We start from the raw sequence: 16,399 nt of genomic DNA, 5'->3' as shown, positions 1-16,399 counted from the left end.
AAAAAAAAAAAAAAAGTCAGAATAGGACATAAAAAACTAAATCCACTGACCAAGAGAAGTATGGGAAATAGCAAGCAAAAATTAAATAATGAAAAGTCCGTTTTGAGGCAAGAAGAAAAAATGAGACAAAATAATAGTAATAAAAAAAAACTAAACAAATGCTAAGTACTAAGAAAAACACTGACCAAGTCAAAAATGTGAAGCAAGTAAAAAAAAAAATATGAAAAAAATGAGACAAAAAATTACACATAAGAGAGTTAAAGTTAGTCAGATGACATAAAAAGTCAAACTTTTAAAATAAAAATAAGGGGAAATATGAGATAAAATAATGGGTTTGAAAGAAAACATATTGACTTTATTTTTCTCTTACTTGCAGAAATGGGATTCAAGGTAATGCATTTAATATAAATTAGATTTTTGTTTTTTTATAGTATGTAAAACTATGTAATATTTTGCGATCACAGCCTGGGGCTGTGGCTGTAAGTAGCCACAGGGCAACAGCAACTGTTTGCTTCTTACATATTCTTATTTGTTTGTTTGTTTTCTGATTTCTATGGTATCTCAATTATATATGGCAAGATGAAAAGCCAAAACAAGACAAAAATCTGTGCACAGCCTTTATTCTTTCTTTTTCTTTTTTTGTTTTCAGACGTACAATCTGACGTTCCTTCACTTCCGTGTGGCGTCTGGTTATGTCACATCAGATCCGCTGCTGGTGACCAATCCTCCGCCCTGATAGGATCTCTGGACACAGTAAACACTTGACTTCACCTCCGACCGTGGCAGCTCCTGCGTTCGCCTCTCTGAGAGTCGTATTTTGTTGTATCCAGCTCTGACTTCGGATATATTTATTAGCTCAGAGGCACATTAAACGGAATTAGTCGTCCTCTGAGGAGAATGTCAGATTTCGACAGCAATCCGTTCGCGGACCCGGACTTCAGCAACCCGTTTCAGGTAACGTTAGCTAGCTGAGTTAGCCGCATTAGCATTAGCTGCTGCTGCATTATTTCACATTAATAACAGTTTGGCCTGAGTTAGCCACCAAACTCAGGCACTGGTTGGAGTGTTTTTAGCCGCTGTTATACGGCTGCTTGTATTTAGCAGCTGCCAAACCTGTTCATTCACTTGTTGGTAGGGTTTAGTTGCATTGTCACTTCATGTTGGCACTGTTTTGCATACAGGAGTAATAGAACATCCTATCAGCTAGCTGGTTACCTTTAGTTAGCCTCCCTGGTGGTACAGCAGGTGTTGGCTGTGATTCACACTGCAGCAGCTTTGGTGGGTGGTGTTCTCCTTCAGGACACCCATTTAGTTTCAACTTTCCACTTCTTTCCCTTGTAACAGTCAAATTAGAAGCCACTGTCGACCTGTTGAATTGTTTTGCTGTTTATTATTCATTTGTGTGTCTGTTTTATATTAAGTTTTTGACTTTGTGTGGCAGCTACCTTGGCCCTTGTAAAAGAGATTTCTTATCTTAATGGGACTTCTTGGTTAAACAAAGTTATGTTCAGAGGTTGTTCCTGTTTACGTGGATGTGTGATATGTGTGTGTGTTTGTGTGTGTGTAATCGCCTTTCTCTTGTAAATCAAAGATGATAGTACTGATAGATTAATTTGGGTGCCATTGAAAAAACAGTTCTCATAAACAGATGAGCAGTATTTTGTGGTTGAACACTCTCTTGCCTTCATTGTGCGTTTGGCTTGATTGAGGCATCTGACTAAATACAGTCTGGTGTCTGATCGGTGTCTCATCATTGTGAAAGTATGCATCTGATCATGTGCTGTTCCTCCTTCTCTGTCTCATCCTGTCAGGTGGAGCAATGACTGACAGAAGGGCAGCAACTAATCAGCTCTTTCTTTAAAGCTAGAAATTCATTTTTGGAACAATTTTGATAATTTCTTACATTTTTTTAAAAACAATTTCTCAAGCAAAAATGCCCCAAAAACCTCTTCCTCTAGCTGCTCTAATGTGAGTATGAGCTGGGCTTATGTTATATTTAAATGACTAGCTTTGAGTTTTGGGTTGTTGGTATAATAAAATAGGTAATTTAAATATGTCAGCCTGTGATTTGGGAAACTGTGATTTATCAGCTGAAGAACAAGTGAGAAAACAATAATGATGAGCTGGAACACAGAATGTCATTTCATATGCAAATACAACTTCTCTTCACATAAATGCAGAATATGGAAGAGTATATTTTATATAAAGTAGAGCTGTTTTTTATGATTTCATTAAAAAAAATGCTTTACTTTGAGAAGGTTTTGTTTTAAATATGATCTTGAGTTAGTTTATTATACATGTGAGCAGAAAAATACTAACTCAGAACATACACAAAACTATTGAGTCATGTTACATCTCAAAACATTATCTTGATATTGTTTCATTAATCATTTGGTTGGATGTTCCAAAAATTATATGAAGCTATTACGCTTTACAACAACTTGTGTAAATTGGTAACATAGCTTAACCAGCCAGCAACTAGAACTAAAACGACCACAACTCATTTCATAAATATATATATATTAGTATCTGTATTGATCTGCAGGTTATTTTCTCAATTAGCTGATTAATCATTTAAAATAGAATGTTTAAAAAATAAGTGTGAAAATGGCATTCCATTTATTTTATTGAGAGCAAACAGCAACATCTTCAATTTGCTCATTTTGTCCAAACACTAAATATTTTTAATTAGTTGTCACGTAAGAAAAGCTCAATTCAAGAAACAGAAACATTTTTGCTTGAAGAATGATTAAAAAGATCCGAAAGATATTCACAGCCCTGCAAATCCTCTGGTATTTTTCATCAATTAATCCTTAAAATGACTGATAAGTGACTGCTGCTCATGAGTGCGTGGCTATAAAATAAGATTCTGACATTTTAGTCGCTTTAATTTATTGCTGATACTTCTTTTTTTTTAAAAACTCAGTGTGTGGTGGGAAGAAGCTGACGGCACAGTTTGACCCTACAGACGCAGGAGAAGTGAATTATTCATGGGGTTCATTAACATACTGACATGAGTAGTGAGCTCCTGCTGTCCTGCCACTTTCCTGTCATTTATTGGCTCGCACTGTTACGCCCGAGGATAGATGGAGCTTTGTTCCCTTCTCTGAGCTATCCTAAATAGTTCATGAAATCATATGGTGCCGTCATGGCGACATGTGGCGTAAGGATCCCCGCTGGCTCCTTTCCTGCGAAACTTCATCACTGCCAGTCATGCGTCAGATTGTTTGGTCTGTTTTTTTGTCCTATTTCTCTGGATGTAGGCTAATTACAGGAATTAGGCTTCCATGTTAGTTCATGAAAACCCTTGTAACGCAGCGCAGATATCACACGGTCGATTTTAGTGGCTTAATCAAATGTGAAATGGCGTAGAAGCCACGCAGAGCTGGTTTGCAAGCTGGGGATATTTGTGCACCTGCTCCTGTCCTATTGTGGCAAACACAACTTTACAAGGTCGTCTGTTGTTGGGCCACAAAAAAAATCCATAACCATGAAATTAGTTTTCACACCAGCAGCGATGCAACAGGTGAGCATGGTGGTGTTTGTTCTTTTTAACCACTGTATATGTCAAGACGAAACTTTGGTGAATATGCATGTGTTTGTGTGGCTGTGCACAGGGGCAGGATTAAAATTTAAACACAACATTCCCTGAAATATTTATGATCCCGGTCTGGTGACAAGTTGTGTGTGTGTNTGTGTGTGTGTGTGTGTGTGTGTGTGTGTGTGGCAGCGGAAGAGACGCTACTAGAAATTTAAGAGTCAGGGAGACAGCGAGAGGACGGCACTGAGACTGGATCAGGGTAGCACTTCAGGAATACATCGACTGGATTTTCACCTTGAGCAACAATTTGAATGAAACTAGTGACTGACTGACTGCAGCTGATGGTGAGCGTATTATCAAAAGACTTGAACATGTAGCTTAAGTGACGTCTGCAGGAGTTTTACATGCAGATTGAGGCGGAATATAACAAAGCCGGGCAGCAGCTGACGGTTGTTTTCGTTGGTAATCTGTTGTGTGGTCGATTAAGAAAATGGTGAAAGATGTTGAGCTGTGTTTCTGAAGATGGCATCCTGAAATGTCTTTTGTCTTTGTCCACAACCCAATGAAATTCAGCTAGAGGAGGAAAGAAAGCATAGGATATGTTAAGAAGCTGGAGTCGGAGTTCTCTAAATATTTGGCAATTAAACGAAACGCTACCAACTAATTGATTAATTGTTGCAGCTTTAAATTCAAGTCGATTGTCGAACTCCAGCGTCACCCGTAAAAAATGAGTGTAGATTTGAATGTTTTTCCTTTGTCCTATTTTGTAATTTGTGTCTTGGTAAAACTGTCACTGAGTAGGTTGTGAACAGGATTGTTTTAATGTGCTGGTTTTGCAAATCAAGAATGTAGTTAAAAGCATCAACAAAGTGCTTAACAGGGTTTTTTTGCAACTCGAAAAGCACAAAGTCTCCCTTTTTATTTCTGTCTTTAGCTGCCAGAAGCCTTCTGAAACTCATGGACTGGGCTATTTATAGCCACCTTCCTGTGAAAATTATTGGAATCATCCCGTCTTTGCCAGTATTAAATTATAGGCCTGTTGGGTTTTGAATAAAGAGAGCCGTTTGGCCTTGATGTGGCAGAATAATGGAGGGTTTTTTCACTCACATGAGCCGTTTTACTCACACCGTGGAGATTTCTGCTGCTGTCCTTGGTTGAAATGCAAAGATAAGAGACATCAAAAGTGCTGTTCACACTCCAAATTCATTGCTTTAGTGTATTAAGCCTCTCTTGTACGCTCTATGTTTAGCTCTTTTAAAGTGAGAACCTTTTAATCTTGTTTTTTTCAGGATCCATCAGTGACACAAGTGAGACCGGCGGCTCCTCCGGGGTTAGAGGAGTACAATCCCTTCACCGATGCCAAACCAGTGAGTGCTTTTACACAGAGCAGAGATCAAATAAAGTGATCCGTATTTTTCTGACTTTACTTTCCATCGTGTGAAAATCAGATGCATTAATTTAAAACTGTGTTAAATATAAAACAAGGTCCTAATAAGTCCCTCCACAGAGCTGACTGTAGATACATCCCATTAGTCTTCTTCATCATCAGAGGCGACACTCACAAATATAACAAGTGTGTCACTTTTGTAAACCCACTGCCCCAAAAAGATAAACCGATAACTCAAACAGTCCCACTTTATGCTTTCACTTGTTTTCACTCTCACAGCACAAGCATGCAGCTGCATAAGACACACCATGACGGCTCTGGTTAGATGAGCTGCTCCCATCCTGGATACCAAGACCTCCCAAAGGGGTCGATGGAGAATCCAGTGGGATCACAAGATCATTAACTCATTTAATAAATTAAGATAACTTTTACTTATTTCATGGACAATAGTAGAGAGTTTCATATGTTTAGTCTTAAAGGGTATTCAAATTGAATCATCTGTGGTTGTTATTTAAGAGAACACCTTGCTAATAAACATGCTCAGTTTGTGATGAGGGGCTGCTTCAAGCTAAAAATGTGTTAAAGGACAGAAAAAAAGAAGTTGATGGTCACTCTGATGTTAAAGGTCCATTTGTTAGCTTTTAGGAACTTTACATAAGCAGTCCAGTTTATGGAAAAGATAGTTTATGTGATTAAGAGCTTCTAAAAATTAGTGAGCAGTGAGAGTTTAATTAGGGCTACAATCAGCTATTTTCATTGTCAGTTAATCTGCTGAATATTTTCTTGAATAATTGATTAGTTTTTTGTCTTATTACCCAAAAGATATTCAGTTTGCTGCCATAGAAAAGCAGAGTAACCAGAAAATATTCAAATTTAAAAAGCTACAATCAGAGAGTTTCTTTAAAAATGACAGATTAATCAGTTATCAACACAGTTGGCCATTAATTAATAGTTGATAACTAAGTTGTAAATCATTGTGGCTTACATCATAATATAGCCTAACAAACACATTTTCATAGATTCTGTTATTTCAGTTCAGTTCTATTCAGTTTTATTTATTTGGCGCCAATTTACAACTAAAGTCGTCTCTGGAAACATCACACATTAAGGGCAAGACTGTACAAAATTATATTAGAGAGAGAAACTAAACTAATCCAACATCCTCTCCGGCTCGGCGACAGGTTACAGAGGGTTTAATCTCTCAACCTTTTAATGTTTTTGTGTGCTTTTTATCAACATAACTGTCTTTCTCACCTCCATACATTTTAAGTAGCTGTATTAATATTCATGCTGTATATGAATGATTTTAAAATGTATGTTGCTTTACTTTTTTCTAGCATGCAGCATCAATGAAGTGCCAACATTCTTGGACATGATAATGTTTTCCCTTTTCTTTATCTGATTTTAGTTCAGTCATTGTTATTTGTGTAGCACAATTAAAACAAGAAGAACCAAAGTAATGCAGAAATAGAACTGACTTTGTGAATTTGCCTGACAAGTTTAAATGTTAAGATCATAAAATATTTATTATATAAATGTACCTGACTAAATTACATATTAAGGTAATTCAATTTTAAGGATGTTTATTTTGCCTTTATTTTCTTCTTCTTCTTTTTTTTTTTAGCTTCCCTGTTAAGTGACCGTAGACCAACAGTGCTCAAACTACTTCCACTTACAACTCTGCTTTTTGTTCTTGTTTTTATAGCACTGATCATCATCAGTAACTAAGAACATTTTAGGAAATATTCACCATTTTTAGAAAAAGTGACTTCCTCGTGATAGCATTTCTACCAGTTTTGCAGCGTCACAGTATTCTCTAACCCTGTCAGCTAGAGTCTTCGCAGGGTTTGGCTGTAAATGCGAATATGTTTCCTTCGTAGACGCCTGCGGGCATGGCGCCTAAACCTGCAGGCCCCACCATGAGCACACAGCCTGCCATCATGAAACCCACAGAGGAGCCTCCAGCCTACTCGCAGCCTCAGGCGCAGGTAAAATTGACCACAGCTGGAGCTCACACAACCAAAAAACAGCCGTGTTTTCATGGTTTATAGAGCAGTTTTGCCGCAGAAGTAATAAAACCTTACTTTTGGTCGATGTTACCAGTGTAGTTAAACAGAATGCATTTCAACATGCTTGTAGCCTGGTGTCTAGACTAGAAGTGAAACTTGCTGCTACACTTAGAACAACTGTTGTTATAGATGTCAGACAGTAAATCTGAGGAACACATTTTTACAGATAAAGAAACGCTGAATGACAGATCGCATTGAGTTCCAGAAGCTAGAACAGAGGCGAGACTGGACAGTGACTTTACACATCACCATACTGATGTTACTGTAAGTCTATCTGTGTCTGTATAAGCAGGCAGACTGTGCCATGTCGAACGGTTTAGTCCAGCATTGCCAGCAGAGATTCTGACAGCGTACTGAAAGCAGAAAATGTATTAACACGACAGCTGGTTTCATGCTGAGCTTGTGGACAGAAAAGCAGCTCTGCAGGAGGCTGTTTCTATCTGTGACTAGGCTTTCTAGCTGAGGTAGACACAGCGTTGGAGAGAAATCGCGGCTGGCGGAGGAAATAACTTGTGATGGTGCATCTCGTTTGTTTGTAAGGCAGGCTCCTGGGAACACGTTGTTATTATGTGTGGCCTCCTGCTGGTGTTGCTCCTGCAGAGAATGGGATTAATTCAAAAAAGTAGAAACAGAACATTTCTAGTGAGGTGAAAAGAAAAAAGAAAAAAAAAACAAAAAGTCAGCCAAACAGTGTTTGTACTTTTGTGCCAGACGAGCTGATGTCTGCTGTTTGGTGTGTGCAGGAGCAGTCGCGAGCAGCTGCTGAGCTGCTGAGGAGACAGGAGGAGCTGGAGAGGAAGGCTGCAGAGCTGGACCGCCGGGAGAGAGAGATGCAGTCGCTCAGTGCTTCAGGAGGTCAGCACGAGCCACCAAAACACAGCTCCAGATCAGTGCCGCCACAGCAAAAAATTATGTGTCTTAATGAATGAACAGCTCAAAATTAATATTTCCCCCATCAGCAACTTTTCTGTTTGTCTTTTTATTTTACATCTTCCTAGTTTTTAACAACTACACATGCGATGGTACATATTTATCCTGATGTAGAGGAACGGTTTGATTCTTGTGGAGAGCTACATGAAAAGGTCCCTCTCAAGTCAATTTTAACATTGACAACAACAGATTCTAGAGAGATAAACATGACAACAAATTAGAGCGAGTGAGAGGAAAATCAAGCATATTTAACCATTAAAAATAAATGTAGCATGGCTCATAAACGGTTATCAGAGGATCAAGTTGTCAGCTTATTGTTGGACGATGCATTCAGCCTTGTGAAATGTCCTTTATAGTTGACGTGCAGGGTCGTGTAACCAGAAAGTTTAAATGGTGAAATATCTACAGTATTGGTAACACCTGTGGACACAATGTTGTACATGTTTATTTTTAATATTTTTGCCAAATAAATATTTCTGTTATTTATGGCATTATAACTGCGTCATCCTGCACACAAGACATTTTTGAGTTTTTCTACCTCCAGTCATTGTTGTGCTGTTTCAGTAGAGTTGTAAGATTTGAGCCCACAGTGAGGAAAATGTGACGAGAGCACAAAACACCCAGAAACTGCTTGTTCAGAGCATTAAATTCCCATATCTCCTCTAGAGAGCAGGTTTTCTACTTTATCATGCACACAAGAAACCAAGCAGGGAATCAGCAGAATGTGTCCATACGCACTGCAGTCACCTGTTTACTGTTAAAATCACACGCTTACATGCATGTGCTCAGTAACCACATCTCTCTCTCTCTCTATACCTGTTAATATGTTTGAGCCAAGGCTGGCTAATTTTTAAGTTTAGGCTGTTAGTGATTTGTCTGAAAGGAGACCAAGTAAAACATGCCTTTATATTTTTTAAAAACATGCTGAAGTAACTCACAAACTTGACATTTGTTTTCCTGTTCCAGGCAGGAAAAACAACTGGCCTCCCCTCCCAGAGAAGTTCCCTGTGGGTCCTTGTTTCTACCACGATATTACTGTGGATATTCCCGTAGAGTTTCAGAAGACAGTCAAAATCATGTACTACCTCTGGATGTGTAAGTAACTTTTTATGTTCCGTTGACCACTGCTGTTTTGGATGTCTGCTGCATTGTGAGGACTCAGTGTGAGTCAAAAGGCAGTGAATCAATCAAAGGCAATAACAACAGCACAAGTCATTTATTTTTCATGCAAAAATGCAGAACTTTACTCCTTTCCTTCTACGAACATATCAGGATTTGTTGTTTTTCTTTGTCTTTTGTGAGAGTAATTAATTTATCAAACCTGAAAATAATCATTGACTGCAGCCAAACAATCATTAAATGAATGACTGTTGAGCCTTGTGGAAGCTTTTTAGTTGCAAGTCTGCCAATTATTCATCAGGACAAAGATGTTTTCAAAAAGTCTTAAATTCATTTTACTGTCATGTCTTTAAATTCAACCTTGCCTCAGTTTTAAAGAACTTTTTCCATTTAAGAGTATTTGTGATGCATTTAAATGCTTTTTGCTATTAGATCTTAAAGACCCCACATTCTGCACTTTGTTACTTTTTAGATTTACTAGAATAGGTTCATATGCTTCAATGTTCACATTATTTTTCTATTTCTATTTTTTTTCTGTGTTGCTGCAGCACTCCTTCTCACACTCTGTCTGAAACCAACTTTGCTGTAAATCTCAGTCAGTTCTGATTGGTCAGCTGGTCCCACAAAAGTGAACCAAGTTGGTTCCATATTATAACCCCAAATCTATGAGTAAAGGGATGTAGCGCTAGAAGATGAGGCTCTCGTGAGGAAATAATGGTGAACTGGGAGATGGCTGCTCTTTGTTTGAGGACGTGCCAAACTAGCTGCGAGGCAACCATTATGCAAATGTGTTACATGGTGATGGAGATAAGTAACGGAAGAAAAGCTGGGACTTAAAATAAGGCATTTCAGGCAGATAAGGAGCTTTTCTGTGCAAGAGAATAACTATCTTTGGTATGGACTTATAATGCACAGAGAAAAACTCAAAAACCAGAACATGGCCACTTTAAATTTCAGCAGTGGTCTTAAATGAAATCAGCAGACATCCTGATTTAGTGCCCTCCCATTTCAGATTGGAAAGATTTCATACTGATAAAACCTGCTGGAATTTCAGAATCTGTAAATTTCTCCTTCAGATGCATTTAAAAGGCTGTTATATTACTGTGTTCTGTGGAAATTGCTATTTTAATAGAAAGTAACATTATACTGATGTTATTTTGCTTGTTGCCTTCAGACACGTAATCCTTTATACTCAACCGGGCTCTTGACCCTTTGGTGGTTTTAATCTGTTAGGGTTGCTGGGACCACCTCGAAGCCAAGCTTGTTTTTAATGACGGGCATTTCTATAATTGATAATTGTTAGTATTTCTTTTGGCCGTACACATGAATCAGACAACATGTTCACATGAACTGCATCTATTCACATTTTGAAAGTCTTCGCTGCCAAATTTAAACATCTGATAGAAGAAAGGTTGAATAAAAATCAGCAGCTCTTCAATAATTCATGACCTGCTTTTGGGATTTAACGCAATAAATGACATTGTCAAGTTTCACATACTCTAAAAACTCGAGATGCTTATCTTCAATTAAGAGGACTTTTATAATCAGTTCACTTTTGGTATTGCATGAAATGATCAACACATTGTCTTCAAAGAGGTTCTAAATTAGTTTATCCAATTAACCTTCGCACACTCCCTCTGCAGTCTTTAGCGCTCAGTTGTAATGGTGGGAGAAAACTAAAACATAATGTGTGTGTGTGTGTGTGTGTGTGTGTGTGTGTGTGGCTTCAATTGGAATTCATTGCCCACATGACAAACGCATGCGGCGCAGTCATGTGGCCTGGTGAAGTGACTTGGTCAGATGATTGCTTAAAGGCTGCTTCAGAGACAGAGTAGTGTTTGATAAAAGCAAAGAATGTCACACTTTTTAAATCCAACAAACTGCATCTTTTTTTAAGCTCAGGTAGAGAAGGATATAGAGCACAAATGTGTCCACTTCACCCGCGCTCGGTTCTGTTGTGTCAACCAGCACACTAATGTCATATTTCCCACAGTGGTGTAAAATCCCCACAGTCAAACAGACTCAGTACTTGCACCATACCATGCAGCCACTATTAGGACCTCAAGAACAAATGGTGATGATGAATTATTAAATGTGTGCGTGTGTGTTCTGCTCCCAGCTCTGCGCAGTGTTACATGTTGAAATATTAAGCGTCAGTGTTTTCTCCACTTCCACACTTCCATACAGGACTCAGCTTGGCAGGACACTGGACACTGCTGCTTCAGCCATTACACAACCTGCTTTCCAAGCTCTGACATGTACACTTACTCACCAACACTGTCCCACTTTTTAGCTGAACTCTCCGTCCAGATACTGACTGCACATTTCTTTCCTCTTCCACCTGATTCAGTTCATACCGGCACGCTGCTGGCTAACTTGATCGGCTGCCTCTCCTGGTTCCTTGTGGATGGACAACGTGGGGTGGACTTTGGCCTAGCCATCCTCTGGTTTATCCTCTTCACACCGTGTTCTTTCGTATGCTGGTACAGGCCGCTTTATGGAGCATTCAGGTAAACACCTAAAAACAAAGATGTATTTACTCCACAAGTAGAAACACAACACCCAGCTGGCGAAGCTTCTGTGCCCACTGTGTTTAATATATTGTGTTTTTCTGTCTTTCTGCAGGAGCGACAGCTCATTCAGATTTTTTGTTTTCTTCTTCGTGTACATCTGCCAGGTTGGCGTTTATGTTCTTCAGGCTGTTGGCATCCCAGGTTGGGGCGCCAGGTGAGACAATGAAACTGAAAACAAACATTTTGGGCTCACAGCAGTGTAGGCTTTAGTCTTAAGGCCTTTTGAGACATGCACGTTTTTCCAATGATCTGACAGCATCTGAGCATATTGGTTACATGTCTGAATGAGCATCTTGGTCTCTGTTCCGTAAAAGGTGCAAGGCATTTAACCTAGTAACGTTTCCCCATCACTGTCACCATGACACAGCTCTGAACTGCATGCAGCCGCATTAACAGATATTAAGAGTTTTTAGGACCAGTACTGGTCCTTAAATATCACTGTTTGTGTACCAAGATCATCAAACAAATTATCATTCACTTTGCGCTACAAATTCACATCTCTTATAAGCGCTATGAGATGACTTGTTGTTGTAAATATGCGCTATACAAATAAAATCAAATTGAATTGAATTGAATTATAAACAGTTTATTAAGTTTATGACATACCTGCAGTATCAGACAGCAGCTTCAGCCAAGCACATGAACATGACACACAGTCACTTCATTATTACTTGGTTGAAGATGTAAATCTTTGCAAACAAGTCACAATATATATTTTGTTTAAAAAAATAATAATAATAATAATTAAATAAGGCAAAATTATTTTTACATCAGAAGGCCCAGTAGTTTTTGGCAAACGCGAGTAATTAGTCCATTTGTTGGGGACTATTTTTCTCCCACAGCAGATTAATACACATGTTGTGTGCTTGTGAATGTTTAAGGCAGAAGGATGGTGTGATTGTGTTCAAGTAAACTACAGCTGAGATGTTCATCAATGTGAAGGATGTCTCACTGATGTGTTGTTTGTGGTTCCGAGGAATAACGTGAATTACACTTGTTAATGGTCAAGTCATCTGTGGTTTTTGGCTTTTTGGAGGATTTGTTGACAATAACAAAAACAAACAGAGTTTAACCAAACTAATGCTTTGAATTATCTTCTTGTCCTTAGCGGGTGGATCTCAGCTTTGACCGGCCTGAATAAAAACACCCCCGTGGGCATTATAATGATCCTCATTGCTGCTCTCTTTACCTCACTGGCTGTCATGTCCCTTTTCATGTTCAAAAAGGTACACACACAACAAACCTAGAAAATACTCATGTAGCCTCTGTTACAGCCTGTTCAGTGCTCATTTTGCCCTCCTCTTCCCTTCATCCTCACATCAGGTCCATGGAATGTACCGTACCACCGGCGCCAGCTTCGAGAAGGCCCAGCAGGAGTTTGCCACAGGCGTCATGTCCAACAAGACGGTCCAGACGGCTGCCGCTAACGCCGCCACCAGGGCTGCACAGGAAACCTTCAAGGAGGAGATCTGATCCACGTCTCTCCGTCCAGCCCTCACCTCCCCTCTGCATCCATCTTCCACTTACAGCAGCCCTGTTTGAACACATGGACAGTGGTTTATGCGAGGCACTGCGGTTCTGTAACGTCAGTGTGAGTGAGAAAACAACCACTGAGAACATTCAAACAGGTTCTTCTGTCTTACTCTACCTGCCCTGGCAACATGGTGCACTCTGGGACCCCTCACCTCTGCTGCACTCTTACCACTCAACCAGCGTGCTCCACTTCATTTTTTTTTTCTGTGTGGGTTTGTGTGCATGTGTAAATGAATGTTTGTGTGCCTTTTTTTAAATGTTGTCGCCGCCTCGAGGCCTGTCTGTCCTCTGTAGACAGATTCTAATGTAGCTGTACCGACTCTCTGAAGTTACCTGGGCATTTCTCTCCATAAACCAGCTTCCTCTGTGCCCCTGCAACACTGGCTTCCTATGTGTTTTTGAGTTATCAACCTAATCACTAGTTCCTATTTTTGACTTAATTTATTATTTGAAGCCGTCTAGTACTTTTAGTTACTGCACACATTGCAGCATTCTATGATCTGTTTTGCTGTTTTCAGTGCATAACTTAACACTGCTGACCCCTGGTGGAGTAACTTTGTATTGCTGAAGATGAATGCTGTGCATTCCAGTTCACTGCTTTGCCTTCTACTTTTTGCTTTCTTCAGAATTGGGATTTAGAAAGTGTGTAGTCTTAACTTCCTTAAAGTGATTCTTCACCTAAAATCTAATCTTCAACCTACCAAAGCAGAATGCTGTTTTTACTGTTGAGTAAAATGCCAAGGAAACATATTTAATTAAAATATATTACATTTACAATAATGCAAGAAACAGAAGAACAAAAACACATCACTTAAGAAGTTAGTATCAACAAATGTTTGGCATGAGTGGTGTGGTCTTATCTCACCAACTATTGGACAGATTAGCGTGTTCATCTCTACTGAAATTCATGTTCTCCAGATGATTGTTGCTTCCTCTAGTGCCAGCTTAAGATTCTTTTAGTGAAAGGTCTCAACAACTATTGGATGGATTGTAATTTGTTAGACATGCTCTATCTTGTGTTTAGTGCTAATTAGAAAACATTTACATGGTGACTAATTTAAAATGGTGAATATGGTAAATTTTGTACCTGCAAAAAAAACTGCATGTTAGCATTTAGCAAAAGCTGCAAGCTTGGTTCTAAATCACTAGTTTTGTTTCTTAAAGAATGATAATTTATCAAAATATAACAATAATAATATAAATATAATTTCAACAATTTTCCTGAGGTTCTACCAAAGGGATCAATAAAGTTCTATCTATCTAAATAATTTCATTTTTTGTCAATTGGCTAAACAGTTTATCAACTAACTTACGCCACCTACAGTTGTTGTTTTCTATCAGCTACAAAGCTACCAACCTTAAGCAGCCTCCTCTCCTGCCTTCAAACAGTGTTCGATTTTGAGTGGATTGTCACTTTAATGTTTTCTCTCAAGTCCTTATTTGCTTGAAATCTTTTGCCTATATTGATCTGCGTTTCCGTTGTGAAATAACACCAAGTTGCACTTTAAATCTGGACATTAGATTCGTTGTCTACGCGCTGCATTCGATGCAAATGGAAGGATATTTATAATAATGGCCTCATCAACTCATGTTGTCTACATGCACCAGCTGAGTTCAGCTTAGTTTCTACATGAAGCCTCCCTTTTTGTGTTGCTTCTTCAAAAAAGACATAAATGAATGACACCTTAAGTAAGAGATCCACTATTCTCTGTATACAGCTGCATGTTTATACAGTTTCTTTGAAGAGGAAAGTGTAACTCGTCTCCGGCTGTTCTTGCGTGCTGGAGATTTACCTCAGCTTTACTCAGGATACTCTTCACTTGCATGACGAGGTTAGACAAGACTGTAAAAAAATTCAACTGGCCTCTGGTTTTAAAAACGTGTTGTAAATCAGTATATTGCAATAAAAATGACTTCAAAAGACGACAACAATGGCCGGTAATGTTGATGTGATTTGTGATAATCGCTTGCTTATTCATAAATTAAAGAATATGGTTGAACTATCACTGAACTCCAGCAAACCCACAATCAAATCTGTTCTCTTTCTTGATCATATTTGACATCAGCAAACATTTTTCAATGCATTTCACCTGCTAAAATGTCTCTGAATGTGTCTTTTTCTACATGCTGTATGAGCTGCAGAGCAGTTTCCACTGTTTGAATGTGTGCAATCACTCTGTCTGTTGGGTCTCAAGTCTGAACCAGTTAAGTGTTCGTATGTGTGTGGTGTGTAGGAGTGTAAATAGGGGGAATTTGGCCTTTAAGTCTTAATCTGTGTGCAGGGCAGAGTCTGGCTGTGGGTCTGGGATCCTTCTTGACTTCTAGAGACATTATTTCAAATCAGTTAAGACTTTCTGCTTTTTGTTTTCCTCACTGGATTCATTCAGACCAGTACATGTTTATGCCTAAAGTACAGATACAAACAAAGCAGCTTGAGATTATTCCTGAAAAGAATCCAGACTGAATGGCACCTGCAGATTTTTCCTGTTATTTTTGACTCTGTTAAAAATAAAGTGAGAAATGTGTTAGACTGCAATGCAATGTGAACTGTGTGATGTACTGTAGACAGACTGTGGCTTCAAGCTTTATAATCATCATGATGTGCGGTCAAAACACTGAAAGTTAAATGGAAAAAGTCTGTAAGCATCTCTAACAATTGAGGTTTATTGAAATGATCGAGGATAAATATTAAGGGATGTTTGTATATTTTGTACGATTTACAGATGGTTGGTTATTTGCTCTAAATTTTGGTGTAATTTTAAGATGCACTCTGGTTTCACCTACAGTCGCATGTTGAGTAGTTTGAGTTTTGTATATTTATTGTATTAACACTAAATAAAATTCTTCTTCTGTATGTGTTTCATGCCTTATGTTTGTTTAAATTTGATGTAAAAACCCAGGAAACAGAAATATATGCATTTTTTTGAACAGTCAAGCTCCAAACTATTCAATCACATGCCAAGTTTTGATTAATGGTTATTTTTTTCAATGACAAATTAATAATCTATTCTTGATTTCTATGTTGTTGTTGTTGTTGTTTTTTTTTTTACATTATTGCTAAAAGTATCTTGAACCTGGTAGAAATTAACAGGACCATGAGGACCATTTGTAGAAAACTGCATTGAAAATAATTTCTTTTCAAAAATGGCAACAATTTCAAAGGGTATGAACCATTTTAGACATAGATGTAAATCAAAATAAGTCATGTCCAGCCAGAGGACACCTATTGATCAAATACAAATTCACT

At 38.5% G+C, this 16,399-nt stretch overlaps 1 protein-coding gene across 1 annotated transcript; it reads left to right on the top strand.

Annotated features, from left to right (window-relative positions):
• The first annotated feature begins 750 nt into the window (after positions 1-750).
• Positions 751-16,006, top strand: LOC103375190 (secretory carrier-associated membrane protein 1-like). The gene is made up of 9 exons (XM_008305403.1): positions 751-954; positions 4,831-4,908; positions 6,809-6,916; positions 7,741-7,852; positions 8,894-9,022; positions 11,397-11,556; positions 11,672-11,773; positions 12,728-12,845; positions 12,943-16,006. Exons 1-9 carry the CDS (start codon positions 898-900, stop codon positions 13,090-13,092), a joined length of 1,014 nt encoding a protein of 337 aa, XP_008303625.1. The 5' UTR covers positions 751-897; the 3' UTR covers positions 13,093-16,006.
• The last annotated feature ends 393 nt before the right edge of the window (positions 16,007-16,399 follow it).

Source organism: Stegastes partitus, unplaced genomic scaffold, assembly GCF_000690725.1.
Source record: "Stegastes partitus isolate 25-593 unplaced genomic scaffold, Stegastes_partitus-1.0.2 Scaffold2497, whole genome shotgun sequence".
Taxonomy (NCBI): Eukaryota; Metazoa; Chordata; class Actinopteri; family Pomacentridae; genus Stegastes; species Stegastes partitus.
The sequence above is the reverse complement of the archived record's forward strand: the minus strand, read 5'-3'. Positions and strand labels throughout refer to the sequence as shown.

Bases quoted from the DNA above. Each gene is read 5' to 3' on its own strand.
- LOC103375190 (XM_008305403.1), top strand. From the start codon at position 898: ATGTCAGATTTCGACAGCAATCCGTTCGCGGACCCGGACTTCAGCAAC. The intron at 955-4,830 runs GTAACGTTAGCT...TGTTTTTTTCAG, and splicing joins ACTTCAGCAACCCGTTTCAG to GATCCATCAGTGACACAAGT. The intron at 4,909-6,808 runs GTGAGTGCTTTT...TTTCCTTCGTAG, and splicing joins CCTTCACCGATGCCAAACCA to ACGCCTGCGGGCATGGCGCC.